This window comes from Macaca fascicularis, chromosome 3 (assembly GCF_037993035.2).
Source record: "Macaca fascicularis isolate 582-1 chromosome 3, T2T-MFA8v1.1".
In the NCBI taxonomy this organism is placed as follows: domain Eukaryota; kingdom Metazoa; phylum Chordata; class Mammalia; order Primates; family Cercopithecidae; genus Macaca; species Macaca fascicularis.
Window position 1 is genome coordinate 189882878 of NC_088377.1, and position 25995 is coordinate 189908872.

Consider the following 25995-nt stretch of genomic DNA (forward strand, 5'->3'; position numbering starts at 1 on the left):
GAAGCAAGTTCCTATCTCACCTAAATTCATCTTCTCTCTGAAAAGTAAATGTATCTCAACATGCAGTCTGAGGTTCTGAAGGCTTCCACGCTGCCCTTCCACTCAGGGAGGGAGAAGTCAGTCCTGGGATTGAGTCCGAGGATTTTGATGGACAGGGTCCTGGAGCGAGTTCGGAGCTAGTGTTAAAATGCCCTCTAGTGGTCATTAGCTGTAACCAGTGAGTGCAGGGAAGGGAAAATCTTGTTAAATTTAGCTTGGGTGTGGTTTTCTACAAACACTGACCAAAACCAGAGTCCTAAGTTATAGCGTGGGTTACGTGCATCTATCGTGGATACCGTGATGGCGGTAGGACTTAGTATTCCTTATATAAATGGAAGCTTGCCGTTGCATTCAAAGGGTATAATCCAGGGATTTTTCTTACGCTTGCACATGTCACTGCTCTGTCCCTGAGCCCTGGGCACACAGGAGAGGTTCGAGAAGTGTTGACTGAGTGACTGCATACGTGAAGGAATCCAATTTATGAATCACGGATTCTGTACACACTCAAAGAGCTTGGCCTATTTGAAAGTGCACAAATTCTTCCTGCTTTCTGAAGTATTAAATATATTTGATTTGCATCCTTTCCCCAGTGGTCCCTTGGTGAGCCAAAAGAATTGCCTTTACTCTCCTATCTTTGAGCTGAGGAAATATAATCAAAATGTTGGAGAGAGGGCCAATCAACCCCCCTTTAAGGGTAGAAGAGAAGGTCTGGGCTGGCAGCTCAAAAGAAAAGATGAAGAAAGGACATCCAAAAAGAAGTGGAAGTGAGAGACTGAATAAAACACATGAGCGAATGGCTGCCACCCTATCCAAGCATCCTTCCTGATATTGTCACCCAGGGCCACCAGCAGAGGTTACATGGTGAGAACAGACAGTAGAAATTGGCCCACTCCACTGGTCTGATTCCTGGTCTCCTGGGGAAATGGCATTAGGATCTACATTACCAACGTCATAGCTTCTGCCAGGGCTTGTGTGCTTAACGCCAACAGTGGAACACCACAAATGCACAGCGGCAGTAACATCCAACATCCTGACCATCTCTGAAAACCTGTCCTACTAGCAGAGGGGACAGAGGCTGTGCAAATCAGAAAGTCGATGTATTAGTCCGTTTTCACGCTGCTGATAAAGACATACCTGAGACTGGGCAATTTACAAAAGAAAGAGGTTTAATGGAGAAGTCACAGTTCCACATGGCTGGGGAAGTCTCACAATCGTGGTGGAAGGCAAGGAGGAGCAAGTCACATCTGATGTGGATTGGAGGCAGGCAAGAGAGAAGAGCGCTTGTGCAGGGGAATGCCTCTTTTTAAACCCATCAGATCTCATGAGACTTCTTCACTATCACAAGAACAGCATGGGAAAGACTTGCCCCCATGATTCAATTACCTCCCACCAGGTCCCTCCCACAACACTTGGGAATTCAAGATGAGATTTGGGTGGAGACACAGCCAAACCATATCAATGGATAAAAGGAAATGTAATGTCAACTAAAGACCAAAAAAAAAAAAAAAAAAACTTTTAAAGAATTAAAGTTGATTTTATTTAGAACTCCTACTGGGGACTGTACACTAAGGCCTATAACCCACCAGTAATCTTTTCCAGAGGTTTATGAGACTGCACCAGTACAGTATTTTAGCCCACTGTGTATATATAGGTGGTAGGGGTTTAGTATGTGCAAAGCTGTATGAAACTTGTTTAGACATTAAAGTAGAACTACATTAAGGTTTGGGTGTAAGGGAATATCTGGTTCTAGATTATAGAAGTGTCATCACTGATCTCCCCAGATGTTATTTTATGTGTAGGAGAAGGTAAGGACTAGGTTCATTTGTCTTTTAAGGAATTTAGTGACTTAGGTAGGAGAGATGCGGGCCAGGTGTTCTATTTTGTGTTGTCATTTTGGAGAGCTGTATGTCATCACAGAGTCGGGGCTCTGTGACATTATGTTGGCACACAGAGACAAGCAAACATGGCTTCTTATGTATGTGATTTTGTCTCACAAGTTCTGAGCCCAGTGTGTATATTTATTTATTTATTGGAAAATATGTTTTGGATTTCATTTATGTTTTAATTACTATGATTTGGTAGGGTTCTTTGATGTTGCCTTTTTGGGGTTTGTGTGTGTGTGTGTGTGTGTTTTGTGTTTTTTTGTTTTTGTTTTTGTTTCGATACAGGGTCTCACTCTGTCCCCCAGGCTGGAGTGCAGTGGCATGATCTCAGCTCACTGCAACCTCCGCTTCCTGGGCTCAAGCAATCCTCCTGCCTCAGCCTCCTGACTAGCTGGGACCACAGGCATGAGCCACCACACCCAGCTAATTTTTGTATTTTTTGTAGAGATGGGGTTTCACCATGTTGCCTAGGCTGGTCTCAAACTCCTGAGCTCAGGCAATCCGCCCACCTCAGCTTCCCAAAGTGCTGGGGTTACAGGCATGAGCCACCATGCCAGGCTGTTGCCTTTTTTTTAATCTAATGTAACATCTTAATAGGACATTATAAGGATATTATAGATTACATATAGTAGTCCATATTTAATAGTATTAAAATGATTTATAGATTTTGAAAAACTATAACCAATAAAATCAGAATACGCATTTGTATATTTTTTACTAATTGTAGTTTTGTATTTATGTTTATGAGTCTTTTTGAGGAAAAGCAATTTTGGACTTGAACTGATCAAGAATACTTTTAGAGAAGAATCTAGAATAACAACTAGGCTGTCTCAGGCATTTCCTGTGGGCATGGTGCCAGCCTTGCTCTTCTATGGCAAAGGATACAGGTCGGCATATGGAGGAGCTTGGCCTCTGCAAGCCCACAGACCTCTGGGCTAGCCACTCAGCAACTATGTGTCCTCTAGACACTGTAACTTAAACTCTGTGCCTCAGTTTCCTCAACTGTAACATGGGGCAAATAAGAGTATGTGCCCACAGAGTTGTGTGCAATTAAACAAAATAATATGTGTAAAGTACCTCCGGTGGGATCCCACCTGCAGTTCGCCTCCAAGAAATGTAAGATGCTGATGATGTGGAGGAGGACGAAGGGGAGGACCACATGTTTTTCCTGCTGCTGGCATATTTGGCACGCTGCTCTTCCTTCTCCCAAATCCTTTCAGCAGTATGTTCTTTCTTCCCAAGATTGTCAAGGGAACCCAGGCAGAATGTCAAGAACTAAACCTCTCTGGAAGATTGACGGAGGAAGAGCTGGGATTTGAGCAAGATAGAGTGGGCCCAGGTTCACCATGAGGTTGAAGGTCTGCAGACTCTCCCAAGCCTTCTCTGGAGTAGATTTGAACACACGATCCAAGTCCAAATTCAAATCTAATAGGCTTTGCTACTGAGAATGCATCTCAGCCGATTGTGTTAGAACCTTAATACACATGCGTACACACACACACACACACTCAATGCACACAATGAGCACGCGTACAGGTCTGGGTCACAAGAGAAGCAAATGTCCGTCATCTCCCTTCACTTCTGGTCTTTTCTAGTCTCCATTCCTCACCATCTCTACTGAGTTCTCCCATCCCTCTCTACCTTCTACTTCTGGAATGAGCCCCAAGCATAGCGTAAAAAACCTTCAGTGTTTCCAGGGAACAGAGCATTGCGCTTTCCATAAACTGGCAGAACTGGTCGTTAAATGGAACTTTCAGGCATTCCCCCACATTCTGAAGTCACTCTCTATATTATAATGATCTTCTGATACACCTTTCTGCTCTTTCAGCTGGAAAAGAATTTGAAGGATGTGGTTGTCAGTCCTCTGATAATGCCAATTTTTAGACTCCATCCTGAATATTGTTATTGCTGCCAAAACCTACTGGTAAAGTAGTATCAATAGAGCCACTGTGCTAAAAAGGATGTGTCTGCGGAGTTGTTTTCTTTAATATCAAGGACTTTAACTATATTACAGTTAAAATCAATAGAAATGTAACCTTTTCAACCACATAAAATGAGTTCATTTTTAGTATTATTCTTTTTCTGCCATTACAGTGCTGTCATTGCAAAAGCAACCAGGTCAACTTAAGCTTTATTGAAAGACCATTAAAGAAACAAACTCAAACTTATTTAAATACTGAAGCTGGTGCATTAAAAAGATCAATAAAGTAAAAGCAACTGGGGTTGCTTTACTTAAACACCCCACATACGAGAATCATTCCACAATCACAATTTGAGCAAACCTGTAACCTAGGAGACCAGCCAATAAAGAAGAAAACGCTGTTTCATTAAATAGGTTTAGAACCATAAAACCCTTAAGTTTAGTGTGATTAGACATACTGCATTTAAATTTTCTCTCAGTATTTTAAAACATCATCTGGCAAAGACTTATTGATCAATGAATACCATTTACTTAGGAAAGCCATTAGCTCCCTGAGTTAGGGGAACGACTCAGAGGTAGAACATGCAGTTTCATTTCTTTAAAAATAAACACAAGATTAGGCTATAGTGAAGGGAAGATCTAGATTCACAGGGAGTCAGGAAAATTTCTTTCTAACCTCACTGAGCGTGGTATCTTGGACACAGTCATTTGTATTAAATTGAATGTTTACTACCAATTCTGTGCCCATGCATTAGACATACACCTCTTTGTGTGTGCCTCAGTTTCCCCATAGGTAGAACATGTTAATATCCTTTTCTCCCTCTTTCTCTGGATAAGAAAACAAAAATGATTGGCACAAACCTCTTCAAGTTCTTCCTTAAAAACTATAATACAAATTATAAACCTTAGTAGTAATATGTACTTAGAATAATTTTAGAATCGGGATGGTCCTTATTGGCCATGAGTCCAACCCTTGACCAGTCCCTGCTGATATTACTAGATATGGAAAACATGCTATTTTTCTTTTTAAAATACCATTTATTGTGTTTTTCTAATTATACATTTAAATATATTTATTATAGAAAGTGCAGAAGAGAATACATTTGCTTGTGAGTCCTGTTTAAAGCCAGCCCCCGACCGTTCTCCACCAAACCCATCTTGCTTACTCCAGGGCGTTGTGGAGCAGTTCTGTCTTCATTCTCTACTCATTTCCATCAGCAAATAAGCACGCGGATATTTCTCTCACTTTAAAACAAAAATTTCTCCTGAGACCACTTTCCCCACGTCTTTATCTTTCTTTGCAATAAAACCCGTGGCAATAGTTATCTATGCTTGCTGTTTCGGGTCAGCTTCTCCCATTCTCTCTCTCTCTCTTTTTATTTTTATTTATTTATTTTTATACAGAGTCCCACTCTGTCACCCAGGCTGGAGTGCAGTTGTACAATCTCAGCTCACTGCTACCTCCACCTCCCAGGTTCAAGCGATTCTCCCGCCTCAGCCTCCCCAGTAGCTGGAATTACAGGTGTGTGCCACCACGCCTGGCTAATTTTTGTATCTTTAGTAGAGACAAGGTTTCATTGTGTTGGCCAGGCTGGTCTCGGACCCCTGAGCTCAAGCAGTCCACCCACCTCAGCCTCCCAAAGTGCTAGGATTACAGGCACGAACCACCATGCCGGGCCTCTTTCTTCAATCAACTTTACTGAAGTAAATTGCATGCAATGAAATTTACACACTTTAAATGTACAGACTGAGACGTGCACACCCAGGTAACCACCACCACACTCAAAATTTAGAATATTTCTAACATCCCAGAAGGTTCCCCTGGGCCTGTTTCCCACCCGCCATTGCCCCCAGGCATTTACTGATGAAATTTCTATTTCTGTAAAATCACAGATTAGTTTTACCTGTTCTATAATTTTTTTTTTTTTTTTTTTTTGAGACAGAGTCCTGCTCTGTTATCCAGGCTGGAGTCCAATGGCGTAGTCTCAGTTCAGTGCAACCTCCACCTCCTGGATTCAAATGATTCTCCTGCCTCAGCCTCCCAAGTATCTGAGACTACAGGCACATGCCACCACAACTGGCTAATTTTTGTATTTTTAGTAGAGATGAGGTTTCACTATGTTGGCCAGGCTGGTCTCAAACTCCTGACTTCGTGATCTGCCTGCCTCCGCCTTCCAAAGTGCTGGGATTACAGGCGTGAGCTACCACGCCCGGCCTACTTGTTCTATAATTTTAAACAAATGTCCAGCTCCTTTCATTCTGCTTAATGATTCTGAGGTTCATTATTCCTGTCATGTGTATCTGTAGTTGCTTTTTTAATTGCTGGGTAGTAATACATTTGTGGATATACTCCCATGTGTTTATTCATTCACCTCTTGTTGGATATGGGAATCATTTACAGTTTGGGGATGTTGTGACCATACCTGTTATGAACATTTGCATACACATGTATAGAGCAGACTTTTTTTTATTTCTTTCAAGTAAATAGGAATGAAATCAATGAGTTGTATGGTAAGTGTATCTTCAACTGTTTTTGATGCTATATTCCCTCTAGGAAGGCAGCAGAATTCCAGTGACTCCAAACAGTGACTAGCACTTGATATTGTCAGTCTTTTTAATTACAATCATTCAAGCAGTGTGTGGTAGTATCTCATATTGGGTTTAATTTTCATTTCCCTGATGACCGATGATGTTTAGCAACTTTTCATGTGCTTATTGACCACTGATAAATCTTCTTTTGTGAAGTGTCTGTTCAAGCCTTTGACCCCTTTTTAAAATTGGATTGTTTGCCTTATTATTCCATTATAAGGATTCTTTATGTATTCTGGATACAACTCCTTTGCCAGATGCATGTATTGTGAATATTTTATCCTCATTTTTTATTATTCCCACTCCCAACTGGGCTCCTGTCCCCACCACTGCCTAAAGCTATTCTCATGGATACTATCAATGACCTTGTCACCACCAAACCCACTGGCTACTTCGCAGTCCTCCTGCTGCTCCACTTAAAGGCAGCATCTGAAACCAGGGAGCCCTTGGCTTTCAGGGCACACTGCTCCTGTCCTCCTACTCCCTTGTGGGCCCCTTTTGCTCCATCTCCTTCGCTGTTTCTCTCATTCCTGACCTCCTTCAGTTGGCGTGCTTCCAGTGCTTTTCCATTTTTATTCGCTCCTATGATGATCTCATCCAATGTCATGCTCTTAAATTTTATCTCTGTGCCTCAAACTCCAAATTATTATCTCAACCCAAACCTCACCATGAACTGCAGGCTCACACACCAAACTGACTCCCGGACATCTAACTGACTCTTGATGTCTGATAAACACTCTGAGCACAGAATCTCCAAATCTGACCTCCTGATCTGCCCCTTCCCACAACCTGCCCTGCTTATAGCCTCTCCAATTTCAGCTGATGGCAACTCCATCCTTCCAGCTGGTCAGGATTAAAACCTTGGACTATCACTAGAACATCACGCACTGGTTCTCACACCTCACATCTGGTTTTTCAGAACTTCATGCTGGTTCTACCCTGAAAACATCCAAATTCTGACCAGCCTCCCACCTTGCACATCTGCTGCTTGGGCTCCAGACTCCATCCTGTTCCGCAGAGGCCTCTGGATGGGGCTCCAAGCTTCCTCCCTTGCCCTTGCAGGCGCGTCTCTGACATCACTACCCCATCTGTTTAAAATACGAGTTCTCTGCTCAACACCCACTGACAGTCCTCGTTTCTCTGAGGACAAGCCAAAGTCTTTCCAGTGACCTGCAGGACCCCACAGGAACTAGCCCCCGACCCTCCCCTTTTCATGCTACTTGAACGTCGCTGGCTTCATGCCAGGAATTCTCCCACCTTGGCTGCTCTGTCTGCCTGAGTCTTCTTTCCCTGGGTATCTGCAGGGCTAACCCCTCAAATCCATCGAGTCTTCACCGAATCTCCTTTTCTCAATGAGGCTACCCTGACCGCCTTATTTAGGGTTGCAATCTGACTCTTACGCCAGATCTCTTATTGGGCTCTAATTTGAGGGAAAAGACTTTGCATTTATCCCCTCCTACCATACATCATTTACTTTTTCTCTGTGTCTCTCTATACTAGGAAGGAAATGATATGAGGGTTAGGATTTGGGGCTTTTTGTTCACTGATGTATCCTAAGTACCTAGAACAGTCCATTCAAGGCACCTTATGGGCATTTAACAAAGGTTTCTTGAATGAATAAATGGACCTGTGATGTGACTACAGATTCCTTCCCACACGATACGCTCGGATGCCCCTTTCCTCCCACCCAGCGAGTGCCAGGTGTTCTGCAGCAACACTGCTCCATCATCCTCTTTTCTCTGCCCCTGCAGATTGACATCTTCAGTTCCCTGGCCACCAGCTTGTGGTTGGGTTCAGCTAGCAAGACGCTGCAGGAAAACACAGGGGGAGGCACAAGAGACCAGGGTCTGTCCTGTCCTCACCTCTATCCTGCTTCTTCCCAAAGTGCTGGGATTACAGGAGTGAGCCACCACACCCAGCCTCATTTTACTTATTGTAGCCACAGGTTCAAATCCAGTCATATTTTTTTTCTGCCCTGTTTATAGTCAGAGTCTCACTCTGTCATACAGACTGGAGTGCAGTCATGCAATCACAGCTCACTGCAATCTTGAACTCCTAGGTTCAAGCAATCCTCCTGCCTCAGCCTCCAAAGTGCTGAGATGACAGGTGTGTGCCACCATGCTCAGCCCTTATTTATTTTTTAACCCTTGTTCTATTATTACCTCACTCTCCGCAAAGACTTCTAGAACCAACTACTTGGAGTTAGGCCAAACTTTACAGCTCAAGGGCACAGTCCTCCATAAGACTGGTCTCACTTCAAACCCCAGCTGCAAGCCCAGGGGTCTCCAGGAGACCCTCATTTACAAGCTTCTGGCTACAAATTCAGAGGTTCCCTCTACTCCCTCAGGTCAATAATTTGCTAGAATGATTTGCAGAACTCAGGAAAGCACTACACGTATGATCAAGTTTTATTATAAAGGATACAATTCAGACCAGTCAAAGGGATAGATGCAGGGGGCAAGATCTGTCCCAAATGCAAAGCTCCTTTGTCCTCAGGACACATTACCTTCCCTGCACATCAGTATGTGACAATGCCCAGAGTATTTACAAACCAGGGACATTTACTGAGCTTCGGTGTCCAAAGTTTTTGTAGGGGTTTCATTACATAGACATGGTTGATTGAAACATTGACCACAAAGACGAACTCAATCCTCAGTCCCTCTCCCTTATCTGGGGCTTGGGCTCAATGCTCCCAACTCTAATTGTATGTTTGATGAAAGGAAGGGAGAAGGAAAACAAAAAAGCCCTCCTCCTTACATGAATGCCCTTTTCTCCTTGGTTCTCATCACTACTCTTCTAGCTAGCTTTCTCTTGGCCCAAAGTACACAAATGGTGGCTCCAGCAGGTTCTCTATTCCTGGACATGTTCAGTTCTAAGCAGCAGCCTCAGGCATTGGTGATCCTATCGCATGAACTAGTCATATGTTCTACCTAAATGCCAGGGGCATGATTATGCTACATTGCTTGGAGGAGTGTGCAGCCTTGCCTCATCTGCAGAAGTCCCCAGCCACACTGTAGCCCCAATTCCATATACGTACCACCGCCACCAACACAGGAGCCTGTAGGGTACAGTCAGAATCCATCTTCTCTACCTCTTGGGTTCAGATAACCAAGCAAAGTTCTCCTCCAGGCCATTTTCATGTTCTCTCTGTCTTCAATACACTTTCTCCTATACGTGACTGGTACTTCTGATTAGGTTAGCAGGCCCTGTCGTTGAGCAGACATCCAATTTGGGAATTAAATGTCAGTTTCTTCCTACTTTTAGGCCCAGAATCACCCTACTCTTGCCCAATGTCTTTGAACTGTTTCTTCATCCAGATCTTTTCATCCCTTAATACATTATTTCTCTCAAGAAGAATCTCATCATCTCAAGGAAAGAGATCCTGGGGTCTCTCCAGACACACCGACATGTGCTTGAGTCTCAGCATAGCTACACGTGAACTAATTTGTCAGCCCCTTAGGGTCTTGATCAGATCGCCTTAAGCCACAATTTTCACCAACCTTTCCTCTCTGATGGAAATCTAAAGTCCTCCCTGGGATTTCAAGGGTCCTTTCTGCTTCCAGGTGCTTTCTTCTGTGGGTGATCTCTCTGACCCAGAGAATATCCACCCAGAATGAAGCTCAGCACTTTCTTTGGTGCACAAACACACAACCACCTAAAGCATTCACTGAGCAGTAGCCTCTATGGACTATTTCAGGGTTGGGGAGAGGGGTACACAGCACATTAACAAATCACTGCGAGTCATAGAGTAGATATTCACGCCCTCAATAGTTCCTTTACCCATCCTTCTATAGAGGCTTCGCATAGCTCTTCACACCAGGCAGCGTTAGGCTTTCTGCTTTCACCCCAGGCAGTGCCAGGATTTTGATTTCTCCTGATTCATGCTCCCTGCCTCCCCACCTGCTTCTTCACCCATCTCCAGGTCTCCCCCACTATTGTGTACAATAACAAGCTGAATCTTCCCAAAACAGAGTCCAAGCTTGCTGGCCCCGAGTAATCAGGTGCTCAATAGATGCAAAAACTTGGATTTGACCCCCTTATAAAGGAGGTGTGGTTACAAATAACAACATCAACAAGAATTTGGGGGTGATCCTATGCCAGAATAACAGAGATAGATAGATAGATAGATAGATAGATAGATAGATAGATAGATAGATATTGATTGATAGATAAAAAACTGTAACCTTAGTTTTGTATAGATCAATCCAAACTTTGCACCCTGGCATTCGAAGCCCTCCACAATCTATCTTCCATTTACCTTCTATTGTCTTCTACCATTCTTTTCCAAAACACATCCTAAGGACCAGCGAGGCTGGTGTCTTCTACCATTTTTTTCCAAAACACATCCTAAAGATCAATGAGGCTAGTGACCTCAACACCCTTAGAGAAAAGTGGTTTATTATTCCTCCTTTAAAATGCCTCCACTCTGCCAATCTACTGAACATGATGACAGTTATTCTCCATATTACATATTTTAGAATTGGGGGTAACATTTTACATTTAATTTTAGTATATTGTCTTAGAATATTATTCCCTCATTGTTTCATGTCATGTTTTCCAAACAAGAATCTAAAGTGCCTTGAGCCTTTTATGACATCTACATGTCATTAGTTGGACTCCAGTCTCAGTGCTCAAGGTGGCTGGACCTCAAAACCACATGGAAGCCCTTGCATAATGTTAGGAGGTGTCATCAAGATGATTTGAGTCATACACCAAGGTCTCTGTCTTCCCACAGGGGGTCTGCACAGCCCCCCCCCCACCCCCAGCAGCTAGGTTACCCTGTGACAGTCATTCATCTGTGCCCTGGGTGGCCCATAGGATGATTGTACTACTGGGCAGGTATAACTTCAGGAGTGCACACAACAGACATCGCCAGCTGACATGACAACCTACTCACTTCCCAAGATTTGACTAATCATATATAATCATCCCGCAATATCCTCGGGGTAGTGGTTTCAGGACCCCCAAGTATACCGAACCTCATGCACACTCAAATCTGGCAGTCAGCTCTGAGGAACCTGCATCTAGCAAGGGCCGACTTTGCATATGCGCAGCTCCCGCATCCCAAGAATACTGTATTTTTGATCCGCATTTGGTTGAAAAAAAATCCACATGTAAGCGGTGCAGTTCAAACCCGTGTTATTCAAGGGTGAACTACATTTCTGTGAGGGGCTCATCTTCAAATAAAGTCCTTGTTTCTGTACCAGTTACAGCAGAGGCCCTGCTTTGAGAATTTAATGGTCAGAGTAGCCACCCACTTCAAAACTGACCAGTCCTACCCTTGGCAAGTAGACGATGTGACATCAACGGCCACTTACCGCACCAGGCTAATACAGTTATCCTGGTTGTCGTTTCATTTTACTGAAGGCCTTATTAAAGTGCTCCCCACACAACTCACCCAGAAATTCACCAGGAACCAAATTTAAACAAATCAAACCCTGAAAACATGCTCAACAAATCAAGATTGCAGAAGAGTTAATAAAGACTAAAATAAGAAAGGCCTCAATCATATTTGTCATGTCTCCATCATTTCTCACAATTATTCTCATTCAAAGTTCTTTATTCCTTTCATTTATTTAATTAAAAACTTAGGCTGGGCACGTTGGCTCACGCCTATAATCCCAGCACTGTGGGAGGCCAAGGTGGGCAGATCATGAGGTCAGGAAGGAGATCGAGACCATCCAGGCTAACACAGTGAAACCCCGTCTCAACTAAAACTACAAAAAATTAGTCAGGCATGGTGGCAGGCACCTGTAGTCCCAGCTACTCAGGAGACTGAGGCAGGAGAATCGCTTGAACCCAGGAGGCAGATGTTGCAGTGAGCCAAGATCGTGCCTGGGCAACAGAGCAAGACTCCATCTCAAAAAAAAACCAAAAAACTTAACCATAACATTATTCAATTTAAGCAGCATCATATTTGTTAATATCTATTTTCAAAAGTGACTCTTCCTAGTTTTATTGTTTTCTTCCTCCCTTTTCCACACATTTGTTTGTTTTTCCTCGTCCTGGAAAGTCATGTTCTAAGTTATCAAAATGTGTTTTTCCTCGAGCTCTTCAGGGAAAACATGCCATATAAAATTAATTAATTCATGCTTATTTTATGTAAATTATTATCACTATCTGTAATGGTTAAAGTTGATTGTTACTAAAGTGATTCTAAATATGAAAGTGTATGAAAACCATGAACTATTCTCATACTACATCTCAAGGACATTTGAAATTTCTAGTAAATTTCTAGTAAATTTCAAATTTACCAGAAAACTAGTTCAGATATCATTTTTAATAATTTATAATCATCTTCTGAATTTTCATTTGCAAGTCAAAGTCACAAAACTAAAAGTGCTAAATATTTTCTGACCAGATTCTCTGAAATAATTATATAGTGCTTGAGCCATTGTGCTATAAATATCTTTGAAATCAATGCTATTAAAGAAATGCTATATCAGCTGTGAAATGAGAATTTCTCCTCCTATTCACTGATGTTTATAAAAATTTTATGAATTTATTGATAGAAAATCTGTTTGCTCAGTTTCTTTTTAAACATCTTATGCTTTAAATAATATTCAGTGTTTTTCCACTAGGTGGAGTATTAGTCTAGAGAAAGTAGATCACTGTGTGAAAGCTAATTTTTTCTTCCTACTATTTTGAAAAATTTTTGATATAAAACATAAATCACCTAATAGGTTCACTAATTATTTTAATTGCATCAATATGGTATGATTTCAATTACTCTAGACCTTAAGAGGCAGATATATTTTACTGATTACATTACCATAATAACAATGGCATAATGACAATAGCAATAAGTACTTATTATACATCTCATTTTAAAATTGCTTATCAAGCCATTAGTGAAACCTCCTGACATCTCTGAAACAGAAATTACACAACAAAGAAAGATCTGTCTCTTAAATCCTTTCTCTCTCAAGCCTTAAGCGTTTCTGGGAAACAGTGTTCCTTGTGAGTTGAATATTGTTTCAAGGCTGATGCTACCACTTCCAGTCCAAGAATCTGAGACGATCACTACCTCTCCCTGGGATTCTGCTTCCCCTTCTACGTTTGTGAAAAGACGGTGATAAACTACCTCTCTGAGGCCCCTCCCTACCTGAAAATTCCCAACTGAACCTGAAATTGACAATCTTATGGCTGAATGTCGGCAGCCAAGTCTGCAGAGATATTTCGGTACATATGGCAAAGATGGCCCTTGTTACAAGGTCTGGATCTCAAAATTGAAAGTCATAGAATGATGCCTTTCCAGGGCAGGTGGACACTTCCTCCCACCCTCCATCCATCACCAAAATTGGTCGAAGTTGAATAGTGCCCTGAAAATGCACCTTCAAATGGTACCCTTGAGTTGGATCTTAACAATGATCCTGCTCAATGCCCCAGAGACCTGGGAAAATACTATTCCTTAGGGCCATAGTAGCAGAACATCTTCAAAGAAACCTCACAGAGCTGGTTCAACCTCCTCTTTTACAAATGAGGAAACTGAAGTCCAAGAAGGCTTCCTAACTTGATAAACATCCATTTAACATGTGGCAGAGCCAGGACTCATCTCCTGGCCCCATTCTCATTCCCCCAGGCCTCCCCTCCTCTCTTACGCTGGAAGTCTAGAAGCTGGTTTGCAAAGGGTCCCTGAATGACCTTCCATAGAGGACAGTGCCTTACCGAGAAGAGGAAACACATACTGAAACCAGCCACTTTTCTCTATTTGCATTCTCACAGCCAGGTGATTCGGGTTTGGAGAGAGTCCCAGCTCCCATGTGCAAGGTGTTTTCTGTACTAGAAAGACTTAGGCACAGTGGATTCACCTGGATCTCTTCTAACTTTGCGGCCAGTTTTCTTTCTTGCTCTTGGACTAGAGAGCCCCCAATGTAGGCTTAGGAAAAGGGGGCTCAGGAGACAAATCTGTGTGCTTTGGCCCTAGGCTAGGCCACCTCTGTCCTTGCCAACATTTAATTAATTAATGAATTATTCAGTCAAAGTCCTCCAACGTGCCTGAGCCCAGCTTGGGACTGGTAATAAAGTGAGTGGTTTACAGAATAATTCCCAGAAGAAGCACAAATTGATTCTTGTATTTGGTGAAAGGACAGCAGAAGAGTATTCTGGGCAAAAGATATAGCTGGTCTAAAGCCCTGAGCACACCTGGGAGCGCACAGTGCATCCCCAGCTGTGAGAGTCAGGTCAGAGCAGAGGGGCAAGGTCTAGGCAAGGGCACTGTGTTCTCGTGTCTCCACTCTACGAAGACGTCCCCTTCCCCTCTGATCTCCCCAGGGCCATTTAATCTCTCCCAAAGAGGCAAAGGCTCCCTGACTTATCCAACTGCAGCTACCTGCAGGATTCAGTTAACTTTCCCCTCATAAAGGCATCTGCCATGAAACACACCAGGCACCTCCAGGACCGGCATGCATCGCTAACCCAGTGACAAAAGCATGGCTGTTGCTCGTTTATTCCAGAGTTCTGTTAGGGGAGAGTGTTTCTTGGCCTCTTTCTTCTTCTTAAGTATCTCTATAAGTCAGCAGGATTTATGAGTAGCTCAACCAGAAACAAATAAAGGTAGACAACGTGACCTCTACATGGGTCAGCCTCCCAAATGATGTCCTCTCATCTGCACCCATCGCTGTTCTTGGGATTGGAGGAATGGCCGCAGGGCTTGGCAATGTAGGCTGGGAGGGGGCTGACCCTCACCCTGCTGACCCTCACCCTGGTGGGTTTGTGGCTCTCAGCAATGTGGTCCCAAGAACAAGTTGCACTGAAATCAAGACTCTCAGAGCAGGGACAAGTGTCTCTTGCATAAAAATTCAGAGTCCCAGATTAACGATCAGTCTCCCCATCAATGCGGTCTGTGAGGATGGAGCCAAGCTCACTCACTCAAACCCGACGGCCATAAAACGCTATGAGGGCTTCAGTCCACTGAGTCATTCACAGAGATTCCTCCATCCACAAACAGAAGTTCTAATGGAAGTAAAAGCTAGGAATCCATACCTTAAACACATACACATACACGTACACGGACGGATCTACGTACAGATACATACACCAACATGGCTCAGCCAGTGCTGACCCGCTTAACATATGTTAAATGAGCACCTTGCATATCACAGGCCCTTTTCATGTGAATCATAAATTAACTGGAAGTTTTATTAGATAACACTACAGAGAAAAATAGCTGAAAGCCCAGAGGTGAGGTGTTAGCCACAGGGCTCTGACAACCAGGTGTACTTGCACTCCACCTGCTGAGCCCCACTGATCAGTGTTTAACCAGCGTGTGTTACGCCAGGCTGTTGGGGCAGGAGTGGTAACTGAGGCAGCGTCCTAGAACCCACAGGGTTACAGTCTCACCAAGGGAGGATCGGGAACAGAGCTGCAACCCTGGACTAATGGGAGAGCCACACCTAACCCTACTTCTTTCTCTCCCACACATTTACATTTGCTCCATGTCCTCTCCACTGTCAGGAAAAAAGTGATTCTAGGGTTAGGAAGAGGCAGAAAACATTTAGATGAACATATCCTTGATACTGGGCTCAAGGCCTGCTCTTTTGTATTTTCAATTGCAAATGACCCTAGGCTTGTGCATACCCTTCATAGAATGGAGATTCTGGTGGGGAAGAAGATATGGTTTCCACTCTTCAAACCCTCTCTTCTTTGAAGTCTGTGGGAATTTCTGGTTTAGAAGGACGGGTAGACACAGATAAGGGGTGCAAGTTGAGTTGATAATTGTTTCTCCTACCTAAAGTCTGTCTGCATCAGCCTCTTCTTATCTTCAGCCTTGGGCTTCAACTTGGAGTAAAGAAAACATTCATCAGATATGTTCTAGGCTGGGCGTGGTGGCCTACAATACCAGGATGTTGGGAGGTTGAGGGGGCAGGATCACTTGAGCCCAGGAATTTGAGACAAGCCTGGACGACATAGTGAGACCCCATCTCTACTAAAAGTAATTTTAAAAATTAGCCAGGCAGCCAGGTGCAGTGGCTCACACCTGTAATCCCAGCACTTTGGGAGGCTGAGGCAGGCAGATCACAAGCTCAGGAGTTCAAGACCAGCCTGGCCAACATGGTGAAACCCTATCTCTACGAAAAATACAAAAATTATCTGGGCATGGTGGCATGTGCCTGTAATCCCAGCTACTTGGGAGACTGAGGCAGGAGAACTGCTTGAACCGGGACCTGGGAGGCAGAGGTTGCAGTGAGCTGAGATCGCACCATTGCACTCCAGCTTGAGCAACAAGAGCAAAACTCCGTCTCAAAAAAAACAACAAAAAAAAATCCAGGCATGGTGGTATGCACCTGTGGTCCCAGCTACTCGGGAGGCTAAGGTGGAAGGATCACTTGAACCGGAGACGTGGAGTCTGCAGTGAGTTGTGACCACGCCACTGCACTCTAGCCTGGCTGACAGAACGAGACCCTGTCTCAAAAAAAAAAAAAAAGAAAGAAAGAAACTCCTTAGTCATACACCTAAAGCCCATCTCTCTATAATCACTTTATTGGTAATAAAATGACATTTTGAAGAAAAAAGATGATATATTCTAAATTCAATATCACTGAGCTAATTCCAAGTATTCCCCAAAATTAAGGATTAGGAAAAACGCAAGAAATCCTCGGCCTTTGTCTGGGCCACGGAAAAAGCAGGGTCGGCCTTGAAATCATGTCCTTCATCTCAGGAGGAGGCCCCACCCCTCCACTGGTCCAGGAAAACCCACGCGGTTTAGGTATTTCTTCTTTAGCTTTTCCACTGCATCCCCAAAGCGTAAGTGGCTGATTAAATCCCTTCAAACTCTGCCAATGCAAACTGTGGCTTAAAAATGGAAATGAATGGAAATTGCAAAATAATACCTGAATAGACATTAAAGCTTTCAGCTCCACGTGTAAGACACAAGGTCCTGCCTGAATCAGTATGCTTCTAATGGCTTAATGGTAAATGTTGAACAAATTAGTGTTCCCTCAAGGTTGTCCTGGGGCACATGGAGTCACAGTCTTTAATTTTAATGAGCCTCTATTACACAATCTCTTATCGCCTCTTAACTGCCAGTGAAATGACCACCAGCTAAATGTACAGCAAAATACAATTCTACAAAATAGCTCACTTGGACCCCAAAGAAATTACCTTGAAATTATTACACTTAACCGTGGCAAATGCACCAGGGTTCATTTGAAAAGAGGTGGCCACCTGGCAATACGAGTGAAATTATATAATATGTCATTTCCTTAGGCTTTTCAGGTTGAGCTTTTCTCGCTATATCTGATTTAATGCATTTTCTCTTTTAAATGTAAATACTTTAAATGTAGCTGATCCTCTCCCTCTCCTAATTGAGGTGACTGGGCTAGTACAGGAGGCTGTGGCCTGCAGCTCACTGTGTTGTCTCTGGAGTCAAGAGTGTCAGCCTCGGTACTTACTCTGTGACTGGACACTTTTTTTTTCTTTTTTTTTTTTTTTTTTTTTTGAGATGGAGTCTCGCTCTGTCGCCCAAGCTGGATCTTGGCTCACTGCAAGCTCCTCCTCCTGGGTTCACGCCATTCTCCTGCCTCAGGCTCCCAAGTAGCTGGCATTACAGGCGCCTGCCACCACGCCCAGCTAATTTTTTGTATTTTTTAGTAGAGACAGGGTTTCACCATATAGCCAGGATGGTCTCGAACTCCTGACCTCATGATCCACCCACCTCGGCCTCCCAAAGTGCTGGGACTACAGGCGTGAGCCACCACGCCCGGCCATGACTGGACACTTCATAATATCAAAGATGCAAGATCATACCTATCTAATATCTATTCCATAAGATAATATATATTAAAAGCCCAGCACGAAGCCTTGTACACAGCAGTTGCTCAATACATATTTCCTCCTTTTTCCTGCTACTGGATCCCACCAGCCAAGACCAGAACTGTATCTGCAGTTGGACAAAGTTGGGTTTATCCCTTGTTGCAGCGAGGGCTTACCAGTCTGAGTCAAACAGGAGCTGGAAACCATAGTCGGTTAAAATGGGGCGATAAACAGAAGCATTAACTATGGCCAACAGCAACTCTAAGATGTAAGGAAACCCCTGTAGAGTTTCCTAGAGGCCCCCTGGGGCTGAGGGAGCCCGTTCAGGAAGGGACAACCTCAGTGGGTGTCTGACCGTAGTGGAGGCAAAGCTGCTCCTGTCGCCTCTGCCAGTCTCCAGCTGGGCCTGAGAGTTAAGTTCAGATAGGAGAGATTAACGGAGGAAACGCAAGCCGATGTTTACAGGCACGTGAGGGCCTTCGCAGGAACACCAAGATCCAAAAGCAGCCAGGCCTAAGGGCTTATGCAATGGTTGAACAAAAAGTACTAATTGTGAAAAAGTAACTAAATATATGGAGAGGCTAAAGACAACGGTTATTTTAACAAGAGCTTTTTAACTGTCAAAACACTTTTTGTTTGTACTGATTTCTCTTGGCCTCAACTCCCCGCCTCCGGAGAGAAGAATGTTCTGTTCTTCCTCGTAGAGGGAGGGCATCTTTCATAGGAAAGTTCCATCTCCTGCTTTCAGGAAGAAAAGGCGAGGTCGGAGTGTCCTTTGTGCATCTGTTGTTTTTCTTTCTTTCTTTCTTTCTTTCTTTCTTTTTGTTTTTTTGAGACGGGGTCTCACTCTCTCACCCAGGCAGGAATGCAGTGGCGCCATCTCGGCTCACTGCAAGCTCTGCCTCCCGGGTTGAAGCCATTCTCCTGCCTCAGCCCCCCAAGTAGCTGGGACCACAGGTGTGTGCCACCATACCCGGCTAATTTTTGTATTTTAGTAGAGATGGGGTTTCACCATGTTGGCCAAGCTGGTCTCAAACTCCTGACCTCAGGTGATCCACCCACTTTGGCCTCCCAAAGTGCTGGGATTATAGGCGTAAACCACTGCACCTGGCCGCATCTGTTGTTTTTTAAGTGCCTTTAGCTCAAAATTGTCCCTATCCCAAGCCAGCATATCTGGAGATGGCACGTTCTGAAGCCCTTCAGGACCTTGCTGGAGAAGGTGTTTCTGCCTGGCAGAGAGCAGAGGCTCCTCCTGCTTGGCCAAGCTGGAGCTGGTCTGGATTGGCTGGGGGAGCAACAGGCTGGCTGCCCTCTGGAGTGCAGGTCGGGGAGCAGGCAATGGCAGCGGCGGTGGGGGTGTGAGTGAGGGGCTACCAGGGCGGCTCAGACACACGTCCAGAGGTCTGTGGACAGGTTGCCACTGCTGAGACGAGAGGGTCACAGAGGGATCTCTTGCAGGCCTGTGACTCGGACGGGCTTCACCTCATGTCCTCGCACCCTGGGCAGAGCCTCTGCTATTCCCCTCCTCGAGCCTGTGCTGGAAATTGCAGTAAGCCCCTTCCTCTTGCAGTGTCCCTCCAGAGCACGCTACTGAGAAAGCTTGACGTTGTGCTCACTTTAACAGCAAAAGGCTTTAAGGAATTCCATTGTTTATCATAGAGCTTATATTGAAGCGTGCATTGGGAGCCAGGAAGCAACAAGTTGATAATTGACGCAAAGAGACCCGTATACCTTAGAGAATGACGGGGTGGCTCTAAGAGTCAGGAAGGGTTTATTTTAGGAATCAGGCTTATGGTGAGGAGGGTTCAAGGAAGCAGGTGTCTCTTATCAATTGGGTGCGCTCAGAAAAGCAGGGCTAATTCAGTTATTGGGCCCCTTAATGCATTTCATCTGGGAGGCAGGAAGAACGGAGAACGCTAACGCTGTTACTGAAGAAATTGCAGGGAAAAACAGATGTTTTGGTTTGGGGTTGTACAAGGTCTTTTTTTTTTTTTTTTTTCCATAGATTTCTTGTATTAGTTTCCCAGTGTTGCTGTAACAAATCGCCACAAACTTAAGGACTTAAAACAACATGCATTTACTATCTCACAGTTCCAGAGGCCAGAAGGGCAGGCAGCGCAAACAGCTGAAGTCAATGAGGAAGGCTGGTGCCTTCTGCAGGCTCTGAGAGGAGCATCTGTTTCCTTGCCTTTTTCAGCTTCTAAGAGTCTCCTGCGTTCCTCGGCCCCTTCCTCACATCACGCCAACTTCTGCTTCCGTTGTCACATCTTCTCTCCACTGTGACCCTCTTGCCTCCCTCCTATAAAGACCCTTGTGGGACCTGACCATGTGGCACAAGAGCATTCTGCAATTTTGTCTGAATCCGTGGAGATATGGTGGGCGGAATAATGCCTCCAAAAGATAACGTCCTAATTCTCAGGACCTGAGAGCGCGTCACTTTCCCTGGCAAGAGGGGCTTTGCAGATGTGATTAATATAACAGGGGAATTCTGGATTCCCTGGGCGGGTCTCAGGTCCTGGAGAGCCCTGATCCGATGTGGCTGTTCTGAATTATGTTCGGCTGGGGGACAGCACCACCTGGTGGTAACACTCGGCAAAGCAGCCGCCGTCAGCGGCAGAGCCGCTTTTCCTTTAGGGTCCTCTTCACTTTACCCACCTACCCCACCGTCCCACCCATCCCTTCCGGCCACACCCCGCCGTCTTAGGCACGAGGCAGGCAGGAGCAGGCGAGAGAAGACGTAAGGACGCCTCGCTCGTGGTAAGATCGGAGGCTGATCGGAGAATGCTTTCCTCCATCCCTCCTTTATTAGAGAATTTCCTCAGGCACTGCAGCTTCATCTTTGTGAATGTTCAAGGCTTTCCGGATATCCTCGTCACTTCTCATATATTCCTAACTGAGCAGGTAATTTGGATTAGAACTGTACATCATGACCCATTTAGGTTCCTGTTCACTGTTTTGAAATTAATGACTTCATCAATGAGTTAAGGCTAGGAGTGTTCATTATGTTTTTTAGAAAAGTCAAAACCAAGCGGGATCACACATATGCAAGATGACAGAATCAACAATCAAAAACCTCTAAGTAGGCTATTGTTGTGTTACAAAACAAAAGCTATAAAAGTGGCCGGGCGTGGTGGCTCACACCTGTAATCCCAACACTTTGGGAGTCCGAGGCGGGCGGAACACGAGGTCAGGAGTTCGAGGCCATCCTGGCTAACATTGTGAAACCCCGTCTCTACTAAAAATACAAAAATTAGCCGGGCGTAGTGGCGGCGCCTGTAGTCCCAGCTGCTCGGGAGGCTGAGGTAGGAGAACGGCGGGAACCCGGGAGGCGGAGCTTGCAGTGAGCTGAGATCCAGCCACTGCACTCCAGCCCGGGCACCAGAGCGAGAATCCGTCTCAAAAAAATAAATAAAATAAAACGAAAGAAAGGTTTACATAAATAAATGTAAAATTTAGCATTTTGGTTCAAGCCATCAACCACGCAGACATAGGAAGAGAATACACTTATAGAGATCAACCAGGAATTTTATTTTACTATAGCTCAGCAAAGATAATATACAATGGCTGCCAAAAAGCCAAGTCCGTCTGGTCTGGACCCGCAGAAACAATTCAGGGAAAGGAAGGTACCTCCACTGTGTGGGTCACACCACACCTGAGGACGGATTTCCCTTTGGTGCTCACGACTTTAAGAGCTGCATTAACAACTGTTAATGCCAATTATCGAGATCCCACCATGTATCCAGCACTGTATTGGGCCTGAGGACACAGAAATATAAAAACCCAAACATGGAAATTTAACAGATCTTTTAAACTGTGTATCCATAGAATGAAATACTAGTCATCCATGACAAATGATTTTTGTTGTATATTTATTGAGACAGAAGACATTCATAATAGATCGTCAAGTTAAAAAATATACAAAACATAATATGTGTTAGTTGGGTTCCATCCTTTTTTTACTTAAAAAGTTGAAAGAATATACATTAAAAGTTAACATTGATTATCAGTTGGCAGTTTTTTTCTTCAAATCTGTATTATTTTTTCTATAATGAACATATATTACTTGTATCCATTTTTAAAGTTAAGAAAATAGAATTTTGTTGTATATTTATTGACACAGAAAGACATTCATAATATATCATCAAGTTAAAAAATATACAAAACAATGTGTTACTTGGGTTCTATCCCCTTTTTATTTGAAAAGTTGAAAGAAAATACATTAGAAATTAACATTTATTATCAGCAGTCAGTTTTTTCCGCAAATCTATACTTTTTGTAATGAACATATATTATTTGTATCCATTTTTAAAGTTCTTTAAGAAAATAGAACTTTGTTACAAATTTAGTGTTTGTTTGTTTGTTTGTTTGTTTTGTTTTTGAGACGGAGTCTCGCTCTGTCTCCAGGCTGGAGTGCAGTGGTGCAATCTTGGCTCACTGGAACCTCCACCTCCTGGGTTCAAGCCATTCTCATGCCGCAGTCTCCTGAGTAGATGGAACTATAGGACAGCACCACCACACCCAGCTAATTTTTGTATTTTTAGTAGAGACTGGGTTTCACCATATTGGCCAGGATGGTCTCGATCTCTTGACCTCATGATCCACCCACCTCAGCCTCCCAAAGTGCTGGGATTACAGGCGTGAGCCACTGCCCAGACCACAAATTTAGTTTTTAAATTGTTAGAAGTATTAGGGGGAGATCACCACCCCCTCAGGCATTGCCAGGTAGGCTATTAACAATGGCATTTTGCATTTAACCGCTTAAAAGAAAGTGAATAGAAGTGCGGTGGCAGTTACCCATGTGGGCCATCAGATGGCACCAAAGCAGCTAGCTAATATTTAAGAGCAGAAACTGAAGAGCTTTTGCTCCAAAGAAACAACTATATGAGATTTTAAATATTTCAGATTATCTGGACGGAATAAGTGTTTTTGTTTGCTTTGAGACAGGGTCTCACTCTGTCACGTAGGCTGGAGCACAGTGGCATGACCACAGCTCACTGCAGCCTTCACCTCCTGGCCTCAAGCTATATCCTCCCACCTCTGCCTCTCGAGTAGCTGGGACTACCGGTGCACACCACCACACCCGGCTACTTCTTAAAATTGTTGGTAGAGATGAGGGTCTCACTATATTGTCCAGGCTGATCTTGTACCCCTGGACTCGAGAGATCCACCCGCTTCAGCCTCCCAAAGTGCTGGGATTACAAGCATGAGCCACCACACCTGGTTTGTTTCATTAATGATGCATTTGATGTTATAGAAAACTTTTCAAAATGATAGCCAAGCATGCAAATGTTTGCTTTAATAGTTTTTGGGGGTGGGGGTGACTTGGATTTTTGTGGCAATACTACTCATGCACAAAAACCTACTGTACCAGTTCTGTGGGCCAAAAAATCTAAAATATTCTTGAGATGTGATGACCCTTTGACTGTTAACCCTGACTGTGCAATGATCTCTAAGTTTCTAGGAAGCAGTTTCAAGATTCTGCTGCAGTCAGTCAATAATGAATGATTATTCATTGTAGTAGCTGGTTCTCAATGTGGTGATGAGATTGGATCACTTGCCTGCCCTCTTTCTTCCCTGCCGCTGTCTCCTTCCTCCCAAGAGCACGGCTAGCTTCCAGCGTCTTTGCTCATCTGAAGGACAGTTTTTTGCCTTATCAGGCTGAGTTTGAGCAAGGACTCAGGAGCGTATCTGCTTCTGAGTCTGTGCTGCTGCCTTCAACAAGTTACTGCTTGTTCTGTCTCCTTCCTCTACACAATTGACGTGGTCCCCTTGGGAATGCCCATGTCGGAGAGCAATGCTGTGTTTTCTTATAAGCCACAGCTCTCGTCACGCTGACCTCAGCACGTATTAATCTCACTTCAGAAAAAGGAATTCTTACAAAAGAAAGTTTTCCACAGGTGGGCACAAAAAAGGCCCAGAAGGCTCTAAGAGCTCACGGTTGGAGAAACACACCTAGGCCACATGGGTGGTAAAAAGACAGCTGAAAATATGAGGCAGGAAAAGTCACTTGGGACACAAAGGACAAGGCCAACGATTCTGACACCACCATTGGCACTTTGTCCACGGGCAGCAGAATCAGAAATGTGCGTCGCTCCCATGGTCACTGTCTGTGCACTGTTCCCAACAGCTGCATTTCTCTCTCTCTGCTGCCAACTCACCCAACCACCCCTGCCTGTGGCAGGAGAAATCATTCTCATTGGGATAAGTGAGAAAACCATGACTGTTTACCGTACTTGACCCTCAGCATTTGAGTGTGTGTGTGTGTGTGTGTGTGTGTGTGTGAATGTATCACAAAATAAAATGCTTCAGCAAAACTTCATTGCTGTAGTTGTGGCATATTCTATATCAGAGACACTGGAGATTGGGTCAAGCAGACTTTACTCCATTAAAATGAGCCTGGATCTTAATCCTGTAGGTAAATCATCCACAGAAAATGTACGTCACCTGGAAAGCTGTTCATAAGGATCTTCACTTACCATGCTCAGATTTTTTCAAAGAACCCCAGCAAAGAAAGAGATGGATTTCCCTTTTCTCGGGCTGGTGTTTTAGAGTCAGGGCTGATGAAATAAGATATCAGAAAACCAGGGTTCAAAGAGTGACGTCATCCCCACAGGGAAGATTTGGTTCCACACAGGGTAGTGACGTCCTTCTAAAAGTGTCTCTTGTTTTCTTCCTGCAGCTCGATCATTATCCTTCTATGAGTTACCATCTGCCAAGTTCATCCGACACCCTCTTCAATTCTCCCAAGTCGCTCTTTCTGGGAAAAGTTATAGGTAAGAATGTGGTTCATTCGGTATAAATGTGTGTGAAGAATACATTTGTTTGGGTAACATGAATTTGGATTTTAAAACTATCAGGTAAATTTCTCTCACTGGGGCCAGTCATGAATATCTTCTCTGTACAGGAAAGTTACATGGTTGTTCTCGGTGTTGCACAAGAGAAGCGTCAGCAAATCATCTTTGGGGGAAATTGCTCATGTAACTCATTCTAAAGTTAATTTGCCTTTGAAATGTGTTGTGGTTAGGCTGGGCATGGTGGGTCACGCCTGTAATCCCAGCACTTTGGGAGGGTAAGGCGGGTGGATCACTTGAGGTCAGGAGTTCGAGACCAGCCTGGCCAACATGGCAAAACCCTATCTCTACTGAAAATACAAAACTTAGCCGTGCGTGGTGGCGGGCACTTGTAATCCCAGCTACTTAGGAGACTGAGGCAGGAGAATCGCTTGAACCGTGGAGGTGGAGGTTGTAGTGAGTCAAGATCACGCTACTGAACTCTAGCCTGGGCAACAGAGCAAGACTCCATCTCAAAAAAAAATAAAAAACTTGGCCGGGCACGGGGGCTCAAGCCTGTAATCCCAGCACTTTGGGAGGCCGAGACGGGCAGATCACAAGGTCAGGAGATTGAGACCATCCTGGCTAACACGGTGAAACCCTGTCTCTACTAAAAAAAAAATACAAAAAACTAGCTGGGCGAGGTGGCGGGCGCCTGTAGTCCCAGCTACTCTGGAGGCTGAGGCAGGAGAATGGCGTGAACCCGGGAGGCGGAGCTTGCAGTGAGCTGAGATCCGGCCACTGCACTCCAGCCTGGGCGACAGAGCGAGACTCCGTCTCAAAAAATAAAAAATAAAAAATAAAATAAAAAAATAAAAAAATAAAAAACTTGTGATTGGTCATGGGGGCTTCTAAATCAACAATGGTAATGGAACCAGTGTTGTTTGGCGCGTGGCATAAACTACAACCCAAGTGAAGGCAAGTCTGCTCCAGGCTTCTCTATGTAGAATTTGGTTTATTACAAACCTTTACCTACTAG

At 44.1% G+C, this 25995-nt stretch overlaps 1 protein-coding gene across 1 annotated transcript in view; it reads left to right on the plus strand.

Annotated features, from left to right (window-relative positions):
- Positions 1 to 25995, plus strand: part of CNTNAP2 (contactin associated protein 2) — a 2262889-nt gene that overhangs the window by 2078745 nt on the left and 158149 nt on the right. The window contains exon 21 of the mRNA XM_015447321.4: positions 24866 to 24959. Coding sequence (XP_015302807.3) covers positions 24866 to 24959 — 94 coding nt within the window. The remainder of the gene's footprint in view (positions 1 to 24865; positions 24960 to 25995) is intronic.